Source organism: Haemaphysalis longicornis, unplaced genomic scaffold (genome assembly GCF_048455015.1).
Source record: "Haemaphysalis longicornis isolate Haplotype H1 unplaced genomic scaffold, Haemaphysalis longicornis Haplotype H1 scaffold_9, whole genome shotgun sequence".
Lineage (NCBI taxonomy): Eukaryota > Metazoa > Arthropoda > Arachnida > Ixodida > Ixodidae > Haemaphysalis > Haemaphysalis longicornis.
Genome location: NW_027526460.1, coordinates 149,052,108 through 149,073,454, shown reverse-complemented (window position 1 = coordinate 149,073,454; position 21,347 = coordinate 149,052,108). Strand labels below are relative to the sequence as shown.

Here is a 21,347-nt window from a genome sequence, read left to right as displayed (position 1 = left end):
ATTGATTGTCGCAACATCGCCGTCGGAAGGGGACACTCAGTGCGCGCAGTCTGAGCCCACTCCAACAAAACCCTCCCGGGCTCGCAGAAACGTGAAAAAGGAAGAATGAAGGGCTGACGCGAGGAAGAGGGGCGTACCTTGCTGTGTGTCTCATTCGCAAAGGCCCTTTGCCCGCGCACGACATTCATCCAGCTAAACTGCATGTTTCATCCATTACGTAGCCCCATCGCATTCTTCAGTTACCTTGCACGAGTCTTGAATGTGCACGTGCCCACGGCCGCTTGATCTCCCCTTTTCTAGGAGATGGAGCGGCCGTGGTCAGCCACCGCCGCGTGCACGTTGTTCTGCTTAACATACAAAGATCGTCTGTTCCCTTACGGGCCTGCATCGTACCAGTCTTAAACCATCAATGACCGGCGGTCCCTCTTTTTTTTTTCCCGCGAGTTAGTGCGGACCACTCCTTGCTTCCCCGGCCGAGTCAATCTCCTCTGCTGAGAAATACTCAGCCGGCCTATTATTCTCTGTGTTGCCACATGTCTCGCACAAAGGGACACAACGCATGCCTGTGTCGTCCCGTGCGCTGAGCTTACCTGAAGGCGCCGTGGCTTTCAGGGCTGCCCCCCTCCGCAATCATCCCTCAGTGGTTCGCACCCTTCAGGGGCTTCATTTTGTCACGGCCGGACTCGACTCCCTTTCCGCAGCGCGGAAAAAGAGTCGAGTCCGGCCGTGGTTTTGTGTAAACACCCTTGCGTAGGGAAGACATTGAGTCGTGAATGCTTCTACTAGTGGCACTTTCAAAGGATATGCAGCGTTGTTCGCAGGCGACGTACCAGGCATACAGGCAGACCGGCGACGGCCGGAAAAATTTCGGGGGGGGCTGAAGCCCGGTCAGCCCCCCCCCTGGCTACGCCACTGGAGGACGCCTCTCTGAAACTTTGCCTCAATTGAATTAAACTTCATTTTCTCTCTCTCTCTCTACAAGTGATCATTACTGCTGCTTGTGACTTCACTTGGCTATCATCTTTCCTAGAGCCCAATCGCTGTCACTGGTCGCGGAAGGGCCATTAGCAAGTTGGTATCTCCGGTGGTTCCCTATCCAATGCCGTCCTATACACGCCGTCCAATTAGTCTTTATAGCCATTCTTTCTTTCTAACAGCTCTGTTAGCAGATAAAAGATGGGCAGAAGGAAATTTCTCTAAATGCCACCTGCAACAATTGGCAGTCGGCGCAACGTACTCGTCACACTACCATAGAAAACATTTTGCAGGTACAGTTAAAGGAGCTCTTCAACACTTTAGGTAAACTCGCCGCGGTGGCTGAGTGGGTAAGGCGTTGCGCTGCAGAGCACACAGACGCGGTTTAGATACCCGGCCGCGGCGGCCGCTTTTCTGATGGAAGCGAAAAGCGAAAACGTCCGTGGGTCCGAAATTTCGGCGCACGTAAAGATCCCCAGTTGGTGAAAATTAATCCGGAGCCCTCCACTATGGCGCGCCTCGTCGTCGGCGTTGCATCGGCGCGTTCAACCCAACAACAAACAAACAAATAAATAAATAAATAAATAAATAAATAAATAAATAAATAAATAAATAAATAAATAAATAAATAAAGCAGTAAATAAATAAATCAACACTTTCGATAAACGCTTTCACTCTTCTTCGCATTTGGAAGCACTGCGAAAACTATCGCTATTGCCAGCACAGAGCAACAGTGCGTGATTTTCTCGTCGATGCGGATGCACCTTCCGTTTCTGCTTCGCTTTTGTGGCTTTTTCTTAAGTGGCTATCAAATGCGTTCTATTCTGCAATTTAAGGAAAGTCGGCCAACAGCCGCTACACCGCTGTAATGACGTCATTCAGCGGTCGAAGAACGCGAAGACCGGGAAGGAGAGAAAAATATTTTGAGCAAGTTTCTATGTTATCTGACGAGGAGAGAGCAGTAATTTTTGGCTGAGGCACATTGCGACCCCATAATCTAATCTGTTGGTTGACTACTTCCTGCAAGCACTTAAGATTTAGAAAAAAGTTGAAAAAAGTGTTGCAGGGTCGCTTTAGTTTGGCGAAGACAAAATATTTGGACAAAGAAACCTTCATTATGACTTTGTTTTTATGCCGACTTGATAAGGAAACGAAAAACGAGCACAAAAAATTAACAGAAAAAAACACGCCTGCTTTTTTTCTTCGAACCCGTTTGAACCCGTTTGAACCGGTTCGAACCGGTTCGAACCGGAACGGAATGGTGCTCTGGAACTGAACCCGAACCGAACCCGAAAGGCTTGAACCCGAACCCGAACCGAACCCGAAAAAATTCCGGTTCGACACCCTGGTCTCGAGTGCCTTTTACGAATTTTAAGTTTACTGTCGACCACGTGTACTGACATGTGTTGCCTGCAATTCTTGGATTTTTTTATTGGCCACTGGCTATGGGTCACTATGACTATAGCCGCTGGCTATGGGTCCAAACAGTTTTTGCGTATTTGTAGAGCCACAAACAAAAATAAATTGAATTGAGTTGAACTGAAATTTGATTGAGGTACAGCCGGTTGTTCAAGCAGCGACCTGTTTCACCTACATTGTTTGTCACAAATAGAGGTAATTGTGTACATGGTATTTCTAAAGCATGCCATGAACGCATGCCGCGATGTGGGACAAGAAGAACAAAAACCTGTTACTTGCATTCGTTTGAAATGTCGTTTAAACAATTCCTGTCATCTGTGACAAACAAAAGATCGGACAAGCAGGTGGTCGCTAAACGACCGGCTGCAGAAGAATGACTACAGCGTGCACAATGTTGCCCAAGGCCACCTGGGCATTCATTGCCGCGATTGCGGCTGTACGTCCCACTCTTAGCGCTGTGCCGTAATTGCTTGAAACGCCAATCAAACGACAAGAGAAATCATTCAGGCGGGTGAGATAACCTAACTTAGGGACCCAAGAGTGAGCGTAACTTCGGGCTCTATCTGAGAAAACCATTGGTTCATGAAGGCGCCTGCATCCCGTCACTTCGCTATTTTTTTTTATTCATTCATGGCCTGTTGGAAAATTGCCCAATAAAAAAACAAAAGGGGGCGGAGGGGCAGGGTTGGCTACCACCGTAGCTGTTGCCTCGTACTGCGTCTTTGACGTCTACGCCTTCGTGTAAATCATTTTGTGTACGACATTTATGTTGTTTTGCGTATATTAGTTTTCTTCTTCCATGTTGCATATAACATCCCACTTCTTTTAATTGGCTTTTGTGTCAACAAACCTCATTTGGAAAGGTAATGCTTGCGGCCGTTACGTCTTTCTGTGTGTTTCTTTTTCGTTGTTTTTTAGCTCTGTAAGAAGCAAGGGATAGAATTGGCTCAGTAGCTCACAAGATCATAAACGAAACCCTCCCGATGAAGACAGTCGGTTACTTGTACAGTAAAACACGCATACATATATATACGTTAAGTCACCTTCGCAAATCCGCTGACCCGGAGCACGTATTGTAACTTCGCTAACTCGGTGATTGAACAAACATAAAAACTGTCAAACCTCTGTTGTCAAGACATCAGTTAACAAGTTCCTTTTGGCGCAAGCTTGCATTCAAAGAACGCCTGCGCCGCAGAACAAGACAAACACCCTGCAAACACAAATGCATTCCCAGACGGAGGTCACATCGCAGGCCGGACGGAAACTGAACTTTCGTGGCCCTATTTTCTACTTGGGAATGTTTTAACGGAACCCCAAAAATGTACTGACCTGTGTACTTTCAGCTCTGACTAAAAGGATGATATATAGCGTTTCGCCTAAACATTAACGCCATGCTATGATATTTTATCGAAACAATGTCAACATTTCTGGCCGGTGCATCTAAAATTTGAAACGAAGGTCGGGCTAGCTAAATAAACACTTTTTAAATTTAAATATAGCGTTATCAGCCCACAGCAAACCACTAACGTTGATTCGAAAAGGAGCAAAAGTAGGAGTAATCCTGAAAGCCAATTACATTACATATTCTTTTGTGTTTATTTATTTATTCTCGTTGTTTCAATGACCGATTTTGAGACCTCAATCGCATGTTGATATGAAAAATTTATTTTGCCATTTCACATTCAACGGATGAAAGTAGAACAAGAAGCAGCGCAAATTGTCTGGCAAAATCAACCGAAAAGAGGGCAATAAAAAGGTATTTGCCTGAATTCTTTCGAATGTGGCGCCGCCACATGTTGCCATCTACATTTGAATGTTATTTCATTTTTATTAAAATGAAACTTGCACATCTTAGTTGTTTTGCCGTACATTTGAAAAAGAAATTATTTAAATTCTGGTGGTGCACGCGACGCCTTCGGTGCGTCTTCTGCTAACGTCGCGTCCTCTGCTACACTGAACGGTTGCGGGAGAGGGGGTGTTTGATGGTGTCTTGCAGAGGCATCGAAGTGTCCAGGCACTGGCAAAGAACTACCACATCCTCGATGTTACTGGTAAAGTTTTCACTGGCCTGTTGAACCCGCTCCCTCCAGCGCTGCTCCGAACGAAGCCTGCACGCCGCTTGGCGGCGAAATACCGCCAAAAGTTTGTTTTCAATGCGGTGCAGGTTGAACGATCAGATTTATGGTTGTGATGCCATTTTTGGGCAACTCCCTTTTAGAAGAAATACGTTATTTAGCTTCCTCCAAACGTCTTACTTATTGTGCACGCCTACCCTCGCATAAGCACAAAGCCAATCTTCGACGACCTGGACGTATGCGCCACTGAACATCGCACGGTCACGCTGGAGATCACTCCGGAACACTAGACAGCCAAAGGCGACGGCAAAGTAGCAAATCGGACGTCTTAGATACCTAGCGGTAGAAGATAGTGTGCAACTCCGGAATTCCAGTCTTGTAGGTGCACGGGGTGCGGCTGAAAAGCAGGAGGCATGCAAAACCGCACGCTCCACCAAAATTTAAGGCAAATTTATTATTCAGATATGAGATGACAGATAAAGGTCAATGAGAGGTGGCAAAAGGATGGCTGGTCCAGCCGGGAAATTATATGGTACACTTCACGTGCTTAACGCCGATGACGATGTCGCTCTTGGGGCTCGTCCTGTTCTCTGATCGTCATCTGCGCAATCAGAGGAGGAAAACCCTTTCATTGGCTGTACCACAGTTCCGTCGGTGTGACAAACACCAACCACAAGGCCAGTGGTGACTGTTGTTGCCTCACAGCTTCACGCCTCTTCCATCAAGTTTAATTGGGATGACGGGGCTTTCCAACACTTGCGTGTCTTTCGCACTACAATATATGTTTATAAAAGAAACCTCCTTTAAAACATGTAAAAACTGGAAACGCTATAACATTTTTAATGACGTCCGGCTCCACCGAAACGGCCTGCGTCAGAATAAATGTTCAGGCACTTGATATGGACATGTAGTATATGCATTGAAAACGAATCAAAAATGAACAAGAAGTTAAAACTAAAAAAAGGGGAAGGGGAAAGAAAGAAGCGAACACGATGTAAGAGCGCTTGTGAAAAAGACTCTGTCGATGCAATTGCACGTAACAATTTCATTATAGACTTCCTGCACTGAAACAGGGGTTGTACAAACATTTAGAACCCTTCCAACCCTTGAGAAGGAAGACCAGAGAATCGGGTGCTCTAACGAAATTTTCTGTGTGTGCGTGTAGCTACACTGGGGCTTGCCTATGTCAAATTTTGTTATTAGGAGATCATTATTGGACGATTAAAGAGACATTTACTCAACGATCCCGGTTGTCATAACTCACTTTCTGGGCGTTGTAATAAATGCCTTGTGATCGCTGTTGCCAACGGTAAGTGGTTGCACGTTCACTTCGTCAGTGTTCTTCCCGAATGTTAGGTCGATGCATGACCGCGAGAGGTGGGTACCATCGCATCGGTGAAACACTCAAGGCCCAAGCGCTGTAACATGAAGGTAAGTTTCCGCGCACTGTAATCTCTGCTGACATGGATATTGAAACACGATGACGACGGAGCTATTGTCGGCAGGCATAATATTTCCGTCATCCACAAATACGGTTACATCTCTTTCTTGAAGGTCGAAGGAGAGATGTACAGAGTCGAGATCACCGTGCCGTGGTGCAACGGCTGCCTTTGATTTAACGCTCTTGCTCGCATCGGCGCTCAACACGCACGATGTCTTCGTTAGGGGCATCTTTGTCGGCATCCCATGTTCCTGTGGCGCTAACAGCAACGGCAGCGACGGTTTCCTATTGACAGCGTGCCCATTTTCGCTCTTGGGCTCACCGACAATCCTCTTACTCCGGCTGCTTTTCTTGGGAACATACAACACGGGTTCGACCTATGTGAATTCATTGATTTATTGTATGGTTTAACGTGCCAACGCAACACAGGCGATGAGGCGCACCGTAGTGGAGGGCACCGGATTAACTTTGACCACGAGGGAATATTTAAAGGGCGCCAAAATCTCTAACACACAGGTGTTTTCGCCTTTCGCCTCCATCAGAACAGCGTCTGCCACGACCGCAAACCCAACCCACGCAGTCGTGCTCAGCAGGACAACACCTTAGCCACTGAACCACCACGGAGGGTTTAACCCATGCCAAGACGGGAGTCCAACTGGCAAGAACGGTGCCGCTATCTTCAAAGACATAATATACACAGGGTTGGTCGGTTGAGGAAATGGCGTTTTACAATAGCGCGCCTATATGGCTGTAGTGCACCGGACAAGTTGCCGATGAAGAGCGTGTATTTACACCAGATCGAAGTTTTACATTCGTGGTTACATCTGCCAAACAAGATATGCGAGAATGTTCGCTTTATTGAGAGAAGTGCCCTCAAGTCATTTATCGATGCGCTGTGGCGGAGCTCCGCCCTATAGTGATACTAAAGTTGTTTCGACCCGGCGATCACATCGAAGCAGCTGGTGGATGCCTAAAACATACAAAAACTTGCGGAAACGTGAGTGAGCACACTCTACCGGTTCCCTCTTGAAACAGAAGTTGCATATCCCGATGGATGTGCTTTGTAAGACTGCACGCCTCCGTGACTGATTTCTTCGACTACGGAAATAAGTTCTTCTGGGTTTCTTGTGCGCAAGCTGGCTATATATAATATATTGTTTCGGTATCAGTTTCAGTTGAAGTTCAGCACTTGCTTTGTCATTTCGTTTTCTTATTCCTGACTATTTCTGCATGCGAAAAAGAAATTTCACAATATTCACAACTTATTTCACGCCGACATTGCACGTTGCACCTGCAATTACTAATCTGTCCTAGCCCCTAGTTGTGAAGACGCGTGCCATGCGCCGTTATTGTTTCCCCTATTCTCTCTGTGCATGCCTGCTGCGAAAAGAGAAGTACTGTTGCCTGTCGGTTGGCTTATGGTAAATTTAGGCACTAATTAACCGTTGTCTACAGTCAGGGTAACGTCAAAAAGTTGATGGTTGACTGGGAAAAAGAATGGGAAAATGAAATAGAAGAGTTGCCCTGAATAAACGCATTAATGAAAGACCAAAGAGGAGCCTCACCGTGTGTCCAAATTAAAAAAAAAATTGTCGTGCATGAAGCGCTTATAGTGCGGAGGTTTCAGAGCACAACTGGCGAGAAATTCCTCCTCAAGCAAGCCAAGGAATACATTAGCGTAGTTAGGACCAATGATCGTATCCAATTATGTGCCGCTAAAATGAACGTAATGTATTTGATTGCCTTCCAAGCTATTTATTTTGTATGAGGACTAAATAGACGCTGCAGTTTGGATGAACAAGGTCTTATTGATATCTGACATCTCATAGGCTAGTAGTACAGATCGGGTGCTGTTGGTATGCGGTATGATAGTAAAAAGAGATGCTAAATCTAAGTTAACAAAGGGCCAGGGACCTGAAAAGAAAGGATATAAGATAAAAAATGACTGGTGTCTCTGATATATGAAGCATACATTGCATGAATTTGGTTAATTTCAGTATCGACAAAAGGGGATATATATTCGATTACAGTTCCTATTCCACAAACGATTGGACGGCCAGGATTTACATGCATATGTATATTTGGTAAGAGGTAGAATTGGCCTGCGACGGCGCTTAAAGAGAAATAAGAGACCTTATTATTGATCTATCAAACTTTTTACGTATCGGACCATGGTTAGCGTACTTGTTATAAGATACTTAAACATTTCTTTCGAGTCTCCAGGCAAACGTTTATAAAATTATTGATAATTAAGTTGCCTCATCGCTTCTTTAACATAATCTGTTTTATTTAGCCCTACTACTGTGCCAGAATATCCGCAGGCCTAATGACTATGCTGTCACGGGACTCTAGTTTCTTGAGTGCTCAAGTCTCCTTCGGTTGGAGGTTATGTTTGAAACGGGCTTGATTGCAGGATACCTGAAGGAAGTCTCGCCGTAGTGCGTTAATGTACAAATCTAGACTGTGTGTCACGTTACGTGGGGGGTTTGCAACGCTTACACGAATGAGCTGCTTTGAATGTATGGTTAGAATCATCTCTGCCATAAAAATATTCTTTTAGTCTGAAACCACAGGCGAAGTTAAGCCTGTGATTACCTCAAATTCATTGAAACCTCCTGTGGCTGGACACAACCGCAGTCCCCTTGACAGCTGACTCATCTCGTCGTCTCACAACACAGTTGACAAATTTACAATACAGGTTGGCGCGACTGTAATCTGACCAAGGCCGGTGCCTTGGCCGAAAAGTTATTAAAACCATTTTTCAAGGCGGTGGAAAATGTTCTTCTGTATTTTTCGACCGGCGTTCAATAATAACTGTACTCCAACCGGCGTACAATAATAATATGAATAATATAAAGCCGCCATGCAGTTATTCCTGGACACCGGGTGAAAAATAATGAAAAGCGTTTTCGACCACTGTGAAAAATAGTTTTAATAACTTTTCGGCCAAGGCACCGGCCTTGGTCAGATCACAGTCACGCGAAGCTGTATTGTAAATTTGTCAACTGGGCTGTCAGACGTCGAGATAAGTGTGCTGTCAAGGGGGCTGAGGTTGTGTCCAGCCACAGGCGGTTTCAATGAATTTCAGCTAATCACAGACTTAACTTTGCAAGTGGTTTCAGCCTACGAGAATATTTTTATTTATTTATTTATTTATTTACTTATTTATTTCACAATACTACAGGGCAATGTGCTGGCCCAAGCAGAGTGCGTACATCGAAACAAAGTTGTAAAAAACAACAGACAACAAGACAAAAGAAACAAATTTAAGAAAGAAGGTGACCCTCCAGGTCACCAAGAAACCTATTAGAATAAAAGATGTCACACGGCAGACAATTCCAGTCCTCCACAGTTCTAGGGAAGAAACTATATTTAAAAGCATTTGATCGGGCAACAATTGGGGTTAGAGCATGTTCATGGCCATGGCGAGTACGTCGTGCTGATAGGGGTTTAACACAGTCAGGGAGAACAATTTTTATATTACCACACAAACAATTGTAAAGAAAAGAAAGACGACTGAACTTTCTCCGATATTCTAAAGTAGAAATGTCGTTTAACTGCATTAGGATGGTCGGGTAATCAAACCTATGATGTTTGCCAAAAATAGACCTAACTGCTTTTTTGTTATACGTTCGAGATTCATAATATCTTTCTTCGTATGCGGATTACAAACAATGGAAGCTTACTCCAGCTTCAAACGAACACAGGCATTATAGGCTAGAATTTTAGTGCGCGAGGTTGCAGATGCTGGTTTTCTTTTTAGAAACCATAGGCCGAGATGTTCTAACCATACATCCAAAGCAGTTCATTCATGTAAGCGTCGCAAACCCCCACGTAATGTGAAAAATGGTCTAGATTTTTACATTAATGCAGTACAGCGAGACTACCTTCATGCATCCTGCAATCAAGCCCGTTTCAAACATAACTTCAACCCAAAGGAGAATTGAGCACTCAAGAAACTAGAGTACCGTGAGAGCTTAGTCTTTAAGCCTGCAAATAATGTGACACAGCAGTAGGGCTAAATAAAATAAAATATGTTAAAGAAGCGATGAGGCAACCTAATTATCATTAATGTTTAGGTATCTTATAACAAGTACGCTAACCGTGGTCCTATACGCAAAAAGTTCGATTGGTCAATAATAAGGTCTCTTACTTCTCTATGAACCCCGTCGCAGGCCGATTCTACCTCTTACCAAATATGCATAAGCATGTAAATCCTGGCCGTCCAATCGTTTGTGGAATAGGAACTGTAATCGAATATATATCCCGTTTTGTCGATACTGAAATTAACAAAATTACTGCAATGTTTGCTTCATATGTCAAACACACCAATTATTTTTTATCTTATATCCCTTCTTTTCAGGTCCCCGAACCTTTGTTACCTTAGACTTGGCGTCGCTTTCTATCTATCTTACCGCATACCGACGGCACCTCATCTGTACTACCAGCCTACGAGATGTCAGATATCAGTAAGACCTTGTTCATCCAAACTGCAGCGTCTCTTTAGTCCTCATACAAAATTAAATAGCTTTGAATGCAATCAAATACATTACGTTCACTTTAGCGGCACATAATTGGATACGGTCATTGGTCCTAACTACGGTAACATATTGCTTGGTTTGCTTGAGAAGGAATTTCTCGCCAGTTGTGCACTTAAACCTCCGCACTATAAGCACTTCATGGACGACAATTTTTTTTTAATTTGGACACACGGTGAGGCTCCTCTTTGGTCTTTCATTATGGCTCTTATTCCGGGTCACTCTTCTATTTCTATTTCCCATTCTTTTTTCCAGTCAACCATCAACTTTTTGACGTTACCCTGACTGTAGACAACGGTTAATTAGTGCCTAAATTTACCATAAGCCAACCGACAGGCAACAGTACTTCTCTTTTCGCAGCAGGCATGCACAGAGAGAATAGGGGAAACAATAAGGGCGCATGGCACGCGTCTTCACAACTAGGGGCTAGGACAGATTAGTAATTGCAGGTGCAACGTGCAATGTCGGCGTGAAATAAGTTGTGAATATTGTGAAATTTCTTTTTCGCATGCAGAAACAGTCAGGACTAAGCAAACAAAATGGCAAAGCAAGTGCTGAACTTCAGCTAAAATTTATACTGGAATAACATAAAATATATATCCAGCTTGCGGACAAGAAACCCAGAAGAAGCTAATGCTGTAGTCGAAGAATTCAGTTACGCAGGCGCGCAGTCTTACAAAGCACATCCATCGGGATATGCAACTCCTGTTTCAAGATGGAGCCGGTAGAGTGTGCTCACTCAAGTTTCGGCAAGTTTTTGTATGTGGTAGGCATCCACCAGCCGCTTCGATGTGATCGCCGTGCCGAAACAACTTTAGTATCACTATAGGGAGAACTCCGCCACAGTGCGTCGATAAATGATTTGAGGGCACTTGTCTCAATGAAGCGCGGGGGACACGTGTTGCCGCCCTAACTGTGGGCGCTATGCACCATCCATGCTACGCCTATAGAACGTTGAACCAGTTCCGAAATGCTGCCTGGTTCGGCGTATAACTTCACCGGATATCACTGGAGGCTGTATGAGGCAGCTTGGAAGCATCTGCGCGTGCGTGTTCAAAGTTGGCGACCGCGATCACTTGACTTGCTTCTTGTGTTTCTTCGAGGAACGCAATTGCAGCGCCCTTGTTTAGATGCTGGTACTCCTCGGGGAAATTGGTCACCAAAACATGGGATTTACTTTGCTTAAAGCGCGCAATTCCTCTTGCGGCAGAGATACCGTGGTTCCGAAGCTACCTTTGGCCACTCTGTGCGATAGCGGTGATGTCATGAGCAGCATCCTCGCAGCAGGCGGCGATCATCAAGCTGGCGCGGTGTGGCAGGGTCACATGATCGTCAGCGATCCTTACAGCAGCATGGTGATCGAAAAAGTTATCGACTTGGTCTGCAGAACAATTATTGCGCCGTTGCTTGTCAAAAAGTCCATTCCAACAATTACGTCGCGAGAGAAGTTAGGCAACATGACGAAAGCAGAAGGGTGCATAGTGCCGTCTATGGTGACGCGTAATATGCACGTTCCACTTGGCGTTACGAGATGGCCTCCGGCTGTTCGGACATGCGGACCGTCCCTTCTTGTCGTAACGTTCTTCAGTTTTGACGCGAATGACCCGCTCATTACTGAGTAGTGGGCTCCCGTGTCGATGAGGGCGACTACGTCGAAGCCGCCGATGGACACCTTGACGTCGGACGCCGCCTTCCTCGAGTTCTGGGTGCGTCGGGGCGTCGCATCTCGGCTTGTGCATGTTGACGGTCGGACACTGTGCGTACTCGTTGTCGTCGTCTTCTCAGCGGCAGTCTCGTTCATGTCGGGTACGCAACGCGCCGTGTAGCTCTCGTCATGCTCGGGAGTCTCGTCAGGGTTAGGTCGGGTCGTCGGGATGAGGGATGTCGTGAATCACGGTCTTCGGCGCATCCATGCGTAGTTGGAGGGTTTCCGGTTTTTTGCCGTAAAGCAACTTCACCTCCAGAAGTTGCTGCTTATAGTTTCCCCCGCGTGGGCTGGGGGACCTTCCACGTGCGAAGTCAGCATTGCTTCGACGGCTTGGCGATCGCTATCGGCAGGGTGATGGCGAACGCTTGAAGCGCGCTTGACCTCGGGTGGCGTTGAACAGGTAATCTTCGATTTCAGTAGGGCTTTGGCCGGGCCGGGGGCGTAGTGCGTCGACGGAGAACCCTCGCAAACCGAGCCTCTTGTAGGGGCAGCGACGGTAGATGTGGTCAGCCTCTCCGCAGTGGTAGCACAGCGGACGATTATCTGGCGTTCGCCACACGTCGGTCCTCCATGGTGCGGGGGTTTTCACCGAAGGTGGTCGGGCCGGCGACAGGGGACGACGGTATGGAGCCTCGAGACGATAGGGGGCAGGCGGGTGAGGTCGACGGACAGCAGCCGCGTAGGCCATGGCTTGCGGCTGACGGGGTGCTTCTGGCGTCGTTGAAGTTCCCATTGCTAGTCGCACTTCTCTAATCACGTCGGTAAGGGGAGAGACTTGGGGTTGCGGCGGCGTTGGGAAAAGTTTCCGCACCTCATCTCCAACTATTGCACGGATAGTTTCGCGTAGGATGTCGGCCGGAATCCGCGTGCTGTCGAAATAGTTCGCATTGGCCGCGGTAACAAAGTTGAGATCATACTGTTTAGCACGCATTTCGAGGGCCTTCTCAATTGTGCTGTCTTCGATCACAAATTCTGTGACGGTTTTGGGTGAATTGCGGACAAGTCCAGCAAACAGTTCCTCCTTCACTCCACGCATCAAGAAGCGTTACTTCGTTTCTTCCGCAATGCAAGGGTCAGCATACCTGAAAAGCCTCTTCATCTCCTCGACGAACACAATGATGCTTTCATTAGGTTGTTGTCTTCGCGTCTGCAGCAATACTTCGGCCCGCTCTTTCCGCACAACCGCGGTGAACGTCGTTAAAAATTGTGTTCTGAAATCGTTCCAAGACACTAGGGAGCTCCCATGGTTTTCGAACCAGTTCCGCGCTGAGTCCTTAAGGTAGAAGAGCACTTGCCCATCGGTTAAACAGCCTCACCCGTTCGACCAGCTCTAACCAGTCTTCGGGGTCCTCCGCAGGCGACCCATGGAATGAAGGGGGCTCTCTGGGTTGCTGAAGGGGGCGAGGACAGCATTGGAAGAGCTGGTCATGGTGCGTGCGTTGATCATGATGGTTTTCACGACGTCTATTTCCTTCACTTTATCCGGAAGCAGTTTAAACTCTGCCTGAACGCCTTGCTGTCGGCGGCTGACACGACTTGGGCTTGCTTGTCGGCTTGAAGATAGTTTAGGGTTCATGCACACCGCACCTCTACGAAGCCAAAGACGACACAGTGGTCTTCAAAGAAAACAAGTTTATTGGAGAGAACTTGTGCTCTCCTAACAACTCAAAGAATACACAGGCTGCGAGACAGCAGTAAAGAAAATGACGTGCGTAGGTGAGCGTCGAGAGTCAAATACCGCGGTGTCTGCTCTGCACGCTTTTATCATTCGGCACCAGTGTTTCTCGAGCCGTCGATTTACATCCAGAACAAAGAAGATTATTCTAGGCTGTTCACGTTAGTTTGGAATGCTCTCCCTACCAGAAGAGATAACACATGCGGCATAGAAAGAAAGAATTGAACACGCCCTTCTCTCGGCTCACAGATGACACACAAAACAGAGACTGGCGCAGCGGGCGATAAAAGCAAAACATAAACACACCCAATGGATGGTTCGGCGCAATATATATATATATATATATATATATATATATATATATATATATATATATATATATATATATATATATATATATATATATATATATATATATATATATATATATATATATATATATATATGTATGTATATATATATATGAAGATGAAGACTGGTCCTCCAGTCGAAACGTCAGTAAACCACTGCTTTTGTTTTTAGTCATGCGTCCACCATTTTCTTAACTTAACACTATATATATATATATATATATATATATATATATATATATATATATATAAAGTAAGTCTCTTTGCTGAAACGTTGGCAACACCCGTGCTTTTACCTTGTTGAAAGTTTTCTTTTCTTATATATATATATATATATATATATATATATATTGCAGCGACAATCTGATCGGATTAGGTTGACAACAAAATTAGAGTGCCTATTTACCGTCCTAGTCTGCACCTTGCAAACCACGTACCTTTACTGCCCCTAGCGCGAGATCGGCGGGCCCTAACAAATGTTTTAACTTTTACTCGAAAAATCCCAATCCCCTGATCGGATGCAAGCACCATATTCCGAAATTTAATAACAACTACCGAAAAATATGTAACCAATATGATCACAACGTTGTTTTTTGCTCCACCGCTCGCTCACCACTGCAATCTTGGGGTCTTCAACGTTGAGGAGTAACTTGACGTATGTGTAAAGGGCGCATTCTGGAACGATGAGCTTAGGGAAAGGTGAGTGCACGACCCGGTTTTCGATGCACGCGGACAGCATTTTCACTTCTGTATAGCAGGAGAGTGAATTCGCGCACAACTGCTTTGAAACCCGTTAGTTGAGCTAGTGGCGCTGCGAATGTACACAGGTACTGCCGGCTGCCAGGAGCAGCTGTAGGTGCAGCGCTGCAGCCCGCGCCACCTGGAAACGCCGAAACACTCCTGTTTTTCCCGTATGCTTCAGTCCGGTAAACGGATATCTATATGCGCGAAGACTACTTACTGTTCATGAAACGAGCGTATTTTGGATCGAATCGATGTTGCAAGGCCGCGTTGGTACACAACACCTGAGGTATTATTTAGTCGATATGAAAGATTTCTTTTAATAAAACGAATACCAAAGTGTGGATGCAGAGCGCAGGACATTACACACGGCAAAAAGTACGCAAAGAGCCTAATTTCGCACCATCCCTCTGGTCGCTAGCATAAACTACACGGTGGTGCCTCCTTTTTCGATTTTGTTTCTAACACGTGTCAAAATTCTTTCCAAGCAGGGCGCATTGTAGCCCACCTTTCCTCCCATAAAATAAAGAGGGCAGTGAATGCCCTCTGATGTGTATATCTTGCTTTTTTGTTTTTATGATTGATGACGTATAATTTATTTTAAACAGGGAGCATTGTAGCGCACCTTTCTCTCTCCACACGCGCCTTTAAAAGCGTGCTACAATGTTCTGTTCTTGTTACTTTGATGAAGACTTGTCCTCTAGCAGTTTTTTGCGCTTTTTGAAGGTTAGTTATTTTAGTCGTGCGTCGAAATCTACTTTTTGATATGTTTTTCTGAACCATTGGGCACTCTTCTTCCTAGGCTATATATATATATATATATATATATATATATATATATATATATATATATATATATATATATATATATATATATATATAGAACAGAGACGTACGGGACGAGGGATTCCGTAAGGACACATATCAAAGTTGCAGTCCTTATTGCCAGTGCTGTTTGGCGTTTTAACGGTGTTTTTTTTTAAGTGCCGAATGAGGTCAGATTGCATTTTTTTTTGCAGGAATAAATAATTGAAAATTCAAGTCGAGAAATTCAAGTCGAGAAAATTCAAGTCTCGACTTGAATTTTTAATTATTTATTCCTGCAAAAAAAAAATGCAATCTGACCTCATTCGGCACTTTAAAAAAAAACACCGTTAAAACGCCAAACAGCACTGGCAATAAGGACTGCAACTTTGATATATATATATATATATATATATATATATATATATATATATATATATATATATATATACAGGAAGAAATTCCGGCAGTCTACAACGCCAAAGAAGGCATAGGGGAATGGTTAGACTGTTTTTTACCGTTAGTGAAGTTACATTATTTTTTATTAATTACGTGAGAATTACGTTAATTAAGTTGTAGACTGCCGGCATTTCTTGCTGTATTTCCTACACGAGCCCCTCATTTCCAAACCCTATTATCGTGCGAAAGCTTAGCGAGGGCTTCGGTTCTGGCAGCCTTGATGGCAAGGTAGCATAAGAGGGTTTCCCGCCAGTTACCCGCCTCTGACAGGCTGTAGACGTTCGCGTCACGCCCCGGGGGTTGAAAAGAAGGTCCCCTTCTCCCCGTGTAGTCTGAGTGGCGCTGGCTACCACCCTCAAGCGTCAGATACAGTTGTAGTAAATATAAATACCCCAGAAAGTGAAGGAGAACACAGTCGCCCAGATAGCCGAATTGGTAAGGCATTCGAGATCTAATGAAAAGGCGTGGGTTCGGTCCCCACTCTGGGCGCATGTTTTTCTTTCTTTCTTTCTTTCTCACGTAATTAATAAAAAAATGTAACTTCACTAACGGTAAAAAACAGTCTAACCATTCCCCTATGCCTTCTTTGGCTTTGTAGACTGCCGGCATTTCTTCCTGTATTTCCTAACGAGCCCCTCATTTCCGAACCCTAACCCTATATATATATATATATATATATATATATATATATATATATATATATATATATATATATATATATATATATATATATATATATATATATAAATATATAGTATTAGTAAAGAGTGGGATACACAGCAAGAACAATAACAAAGAATGTTTACCTGTTTACCTAAGCAGCGGTAATGGGACTTGCCTTCATCAGAGTAGCGTTACATGATTTTTCTGTCACAGACATTTGGAACACATTTCTTATATAGATTCGCAGAAAACTGTGAGAAGGTTCGGAAGATGTTTTGAAAACGGAGAGGATGCATGCAGTCGGGCTAAGCCTGTGCTACAACAACAAAAAACAAAGAGAGAGAAAGGAGAGAGGAAGAGAGAGAGGAAGGGGTTTGTATTTACAAGGCCGCGGTCAAGGTTGCTCCAGGACGGGGCAACGTACCTGGCATGGGGTGCAAGTGCGGAAAAATAGACAATCGCGGTTTCAAAAGGAAGGGAAAGTATACAATAAGGTATTCAGTGGTTGGGGAGACTGGTTCGGAGGCATGCATACAGGCATGAACGAAGAATGTGTGTTGGGTGTTCTTGCTGGGTTGGGTGTTCTTGGTGGGTGGAATAAAGCGGAATAAGCGAGAGCCCGTTGTCTTACCGATGTAGCTATGAGCCCGCATGGAGACGAGGAAGACCAGTGGCGCACTCACCAAGCACATCTACGGTTTTACCCCCTGGATTCTCGTTGAATGCAACGTGATAGCGTCACACGACCTCTTGCGCCACTGTTCGCTCCGCCCGTGGCACGTCTAGCGGCTCTCTGCGCGCCTTGCGCTTGTGCTAGGAGTTACAAAAACTAAAGGAAGCTCACACCAACGCATGTCCTCTCACTTCCAGTACGCCAATGGGCCAAAGCCTGGGGCGTCCAGCGTTCGCGTAGAAAATCACAGCTCCTTGTTGTCTGCCCTCAGGCCAAATGACACATCAAGGGACGCATTCAAATACTCCTTGATGGCCAGGCCATCACTCCAAGACCCAGAATCAAGATCCTGGGCCTACATCTCGAGGCCAACACCACGAGTTGGGTATCCTTGCAGCCCCTCAAACACAGCATCAATCAAATCATACACATGATCAGGCAAGTTGCCACAAAGAAGCGAGGCCTCAGGGAATCTGATACCTTTCGATTAATTGAAGCTCTGGTCCTTTCGAGAATCACTTACGTGAAACCCCTGTCTTCTCGGCAAGGAGGACATAAAGGTGCTTTATATAATATTTAGAAAGGCGGTTGAGCAGGCCATTTGTCTTCACATAAGTGCGGCCACATAGAGGCTGCTTAGCACTGAGCTGTACAACACGGTGTAAGAGCTGATAGAGGGCCATCTTTCTAACCAGAAGCTCCGAATGAGCAGAACGGCGGCGGGTCGCCGCATCCTTCACCAGACTGGCTGGGCAGCAGCGAAGGCCACTCCGCTTTTTGTACTCCCGAACTTTTGGCCACAAGAACTAAAGATGCTCCCTTTGCTTAGAAACATGAACCCCTCACACGACGACGCTCGCTGACAAGAGCGGGCTCAAGCGCTCAACACCACCCTTAGTGGTGACACAGACGCCACGCAACACCGAGGGCACCAAAACGCCATCATCGTGCCTACTTCCAGGACCAACCTCCTTGCCTGTACCTCCCTCAAGACCCAAGACATGACGGTAACAGAAGGGGCAGCCATCGCCTTGGGTCTCACTCAAGCAGGGATTCGGAAGGTAGTCAATGATTCCCAACAAGCCTTCCGGATTTACCATTCGTGTTGGATGTCCCGACCTGCACTGCATGTGCTAAAAAAACACTCCCCAAGCGGTTCCATTCAGCTTATCTCGTTACGCGCTCACGCTTCCATGGATGGAAACGAATACGCCTACCAAAAAGATTGCGCTTTTACCCACCCGTGCTATGGAGCTTGTACGAGGAAGTCACCCGCTTGTCCCTTTCAGGGAGATAACCAAGGGTTATCGCCTTGAGAGACAGACCCTTCCTTCGTCTTACCCTGACATTTTCAGAGAACAACATACTACCGTATGGCTCATACAACCCGGCTCCTTCCAACACCCGAAACGTCTTCACTTAATGCACGAGAATCGCTACGACGCTGAATATACATTTTGCTCAGAAGTAGAAACACTCCGCCACATAATCGGGGTGTGCGACTTTAGTCTTGAGCACCCTCCGCTCTTTCAGTGAACTAGCCAACAAAATCAATGGGAGATGCTGCTGTCCTTCCCAGCTTCAGATGGTGGGCAGAGCACAGGCGGACTGCATATGGACTCCAGTCCAAAAGGAGCCACTCCCTTGGGCTGCACTCTGGGAAGTTCAGAAATCTGAATAGAAGTATTTCCTCCTCCTACTTCTACTCCTCCGTTTCTTCCGCCAATCTCGTCGCCTCCGTCCGCGGCGGCAGGGACGGAGGAGTGAGATCGTCTAACATGTACTGGGTTTGAGCTTCCTTTTATTTTAGAAAAAAAAAACATTTTGACTCATGTGCTACACCTACACAACTCGAACAACTACCGTTCATGCATTATGCATTGGTTTCGCCTTACAAAGAATATCTCTGAAGTAATAAAAGGTGCGGTTAAGTGTATCTCACTTCTCACTGGTTTCACTCTTTGTACAGCGACATGACTGAATTTAAGTGACGTCGCATGGGTAATCGTTGTGGGTGCCGTACACAAATTTGCTTTCTAGCCACATTCGCACGGTGGAATGGCGCAATTTTTTTTTACTTATTTGGTTTTACTTACTTTTTCGTAATAGTTTAAAACAACGTGACTCGCCTTTTTTTGTTTTTTTTTTAAACACGCTTTTTTTTTAAAAACTGGCGCGTTTGATGCCCCGTGCTATATCTCTGCTCCGAGGCGCACCTTACGTTGGACGCCGGCCGACTTATTTTAACCAGCTGGTGATATTAAACGTGGATCAAAATATCGATACACGGACGTTCTCGATTTCCATCTACTTCAGAAAAACGGTCGTGGGGAAGGGAAATCGAGGTCACTTGTGGTCAGCAGCAAACGGCTTAGCCACTGAGCAGCTCCTGCGGTCACACTTGTCTGGTATTAACAATTTGCAGGTGTTGGACCTTTTAAACAAAATATGAAATGCAAAACGTTTGCACAAGTCTGGTGTGGGCTTTCGCTGTTGCGCATTGGGTCACTCCTGCAGCCTGATTGCTCCAATAAAGTCGCAGCTAGGGAAGGGCAAAGTCGTTTTATATCCTTTGCAAGCTGCCGAAAATCACATTTCGTTTGGTCAGCTTGCACTACGCTCGCGCTTCCAGCAGCAACAGACCATTTCTACATTGGTGGTCATTCAGTTCCCCTGTTGTTACATAGAGCGTGATAGCGTTCAATTATCTGGAGGGGAAAGTGCCCAAGCGGGGACGAAGTTGGTCGTACGTGAAAGAAAAAGAGGCCTGAATTGCATTGACTGTGGAATATCAACAACGAAAGGTCGAACCGGTTCGGCATGAACCGGTAGCCGGAATTTGTTCTGGTTGGGGTTCTGCGTGCTCAAAAATTAACGTGTCGGGTTCTGGTTCAGTTCCGGCATAAATACCGATGCAGTTCCGTTTTCGGCTTGGTTCGGTTCCGGTTCGACACCCTGATATATATATATATATATATATATATATATATATATATATATATATATATATAGCGAATTAGAAAATGGGAAATGAGGGGCTCCGTGAAATAAGCCAGAAAATAAGGGTTGGCAGTCAAGAAAACCTCGGAAAGCAAAGGTGAGAACGTGGTAGGTCATTTAAACGGATAAAGATTTCGGAAAGGCAGAAAAAAACTGGAGAACAAATACCTGTCGGGTTACATATGCATTCACTGCTTCCAGGTGCGATTAACTCTACGCTACCGGAGGGGGTTTTTTCTCTCCAGCTTCTCTGGTATTTAGGTTGAGGTATTTTGTTTTCCTGCGCGTGGGGGGTGGGGGCGGGTAGCCAGCGCCACTCGGAATATTCGAGGTGAAAGAGACCTTTTTAACCCCAGGGAGGGCCTTGACTCGAGTGTCTAAGACATTTCGAGAGTGGTTTACCAGCGTTGAACCCTGTTAAGCTCCCTATGGCACCAAGACTGCCAGAACCGAGGCCCTCGCTTGGCATGTAGCGAATGAGAATAGGAAATGAGGGGCTCGTTGAATTAAGACAGAAATAAGGGTTGACAGTCAAGAAAACCTCGGAAAGCAAAGGGGAGAACACGGTAGGTCATTGAAACAGATAAAGAATTTGGAAAGACGGAAAGAAAGTGGAGAAAAAATGCCACCGGGTGGGATCAGAGCTCACGACCTCCAGAATACGCGTCTGGTGCGGTGATCACTACGCTAGCGGCGGGCCGTTTTCCCTCCACGTGGGTTCGGATCCCACCTGGCGGACATTTTTAGTAGTTGTAGCCAGGGAACCCCATTTCCATGAAATTTGAACAGCTGTCATCATCGTCGGAAGTCGCATAAAATCTGGACC

At 45.5% G+C, this 21,347-nt stretch overlaps 1 protein-coding gene across 1 annotated transcript in view; it reads right to left on the bottom strand.

Annotated features, from left to right (window-relative positions):
* LOC144152150 (putative 4-coumarate--CoA ligase 2) overlaps positions 1-14,974 on the bottom strand; it is a 78,950-nt gene extending 63,976 nt beyond the window's left edge. Inside the window, exon 1 of the mRNA XM_077683366.1 lies at positions 14,795-14,974. Within this exon, the coding sequence (XP_077539492.1) occupies positions 14,795-14,920 (126 nt within the window). The 5' untranslated portion in view covers positions 14,921-14,974. The remainder of the gene's footprint in view (positions 1-14,794) is intronic.
* Between the last annotated feature and the right edge of the window lie 6,373 nt (positions 14,975-21,347).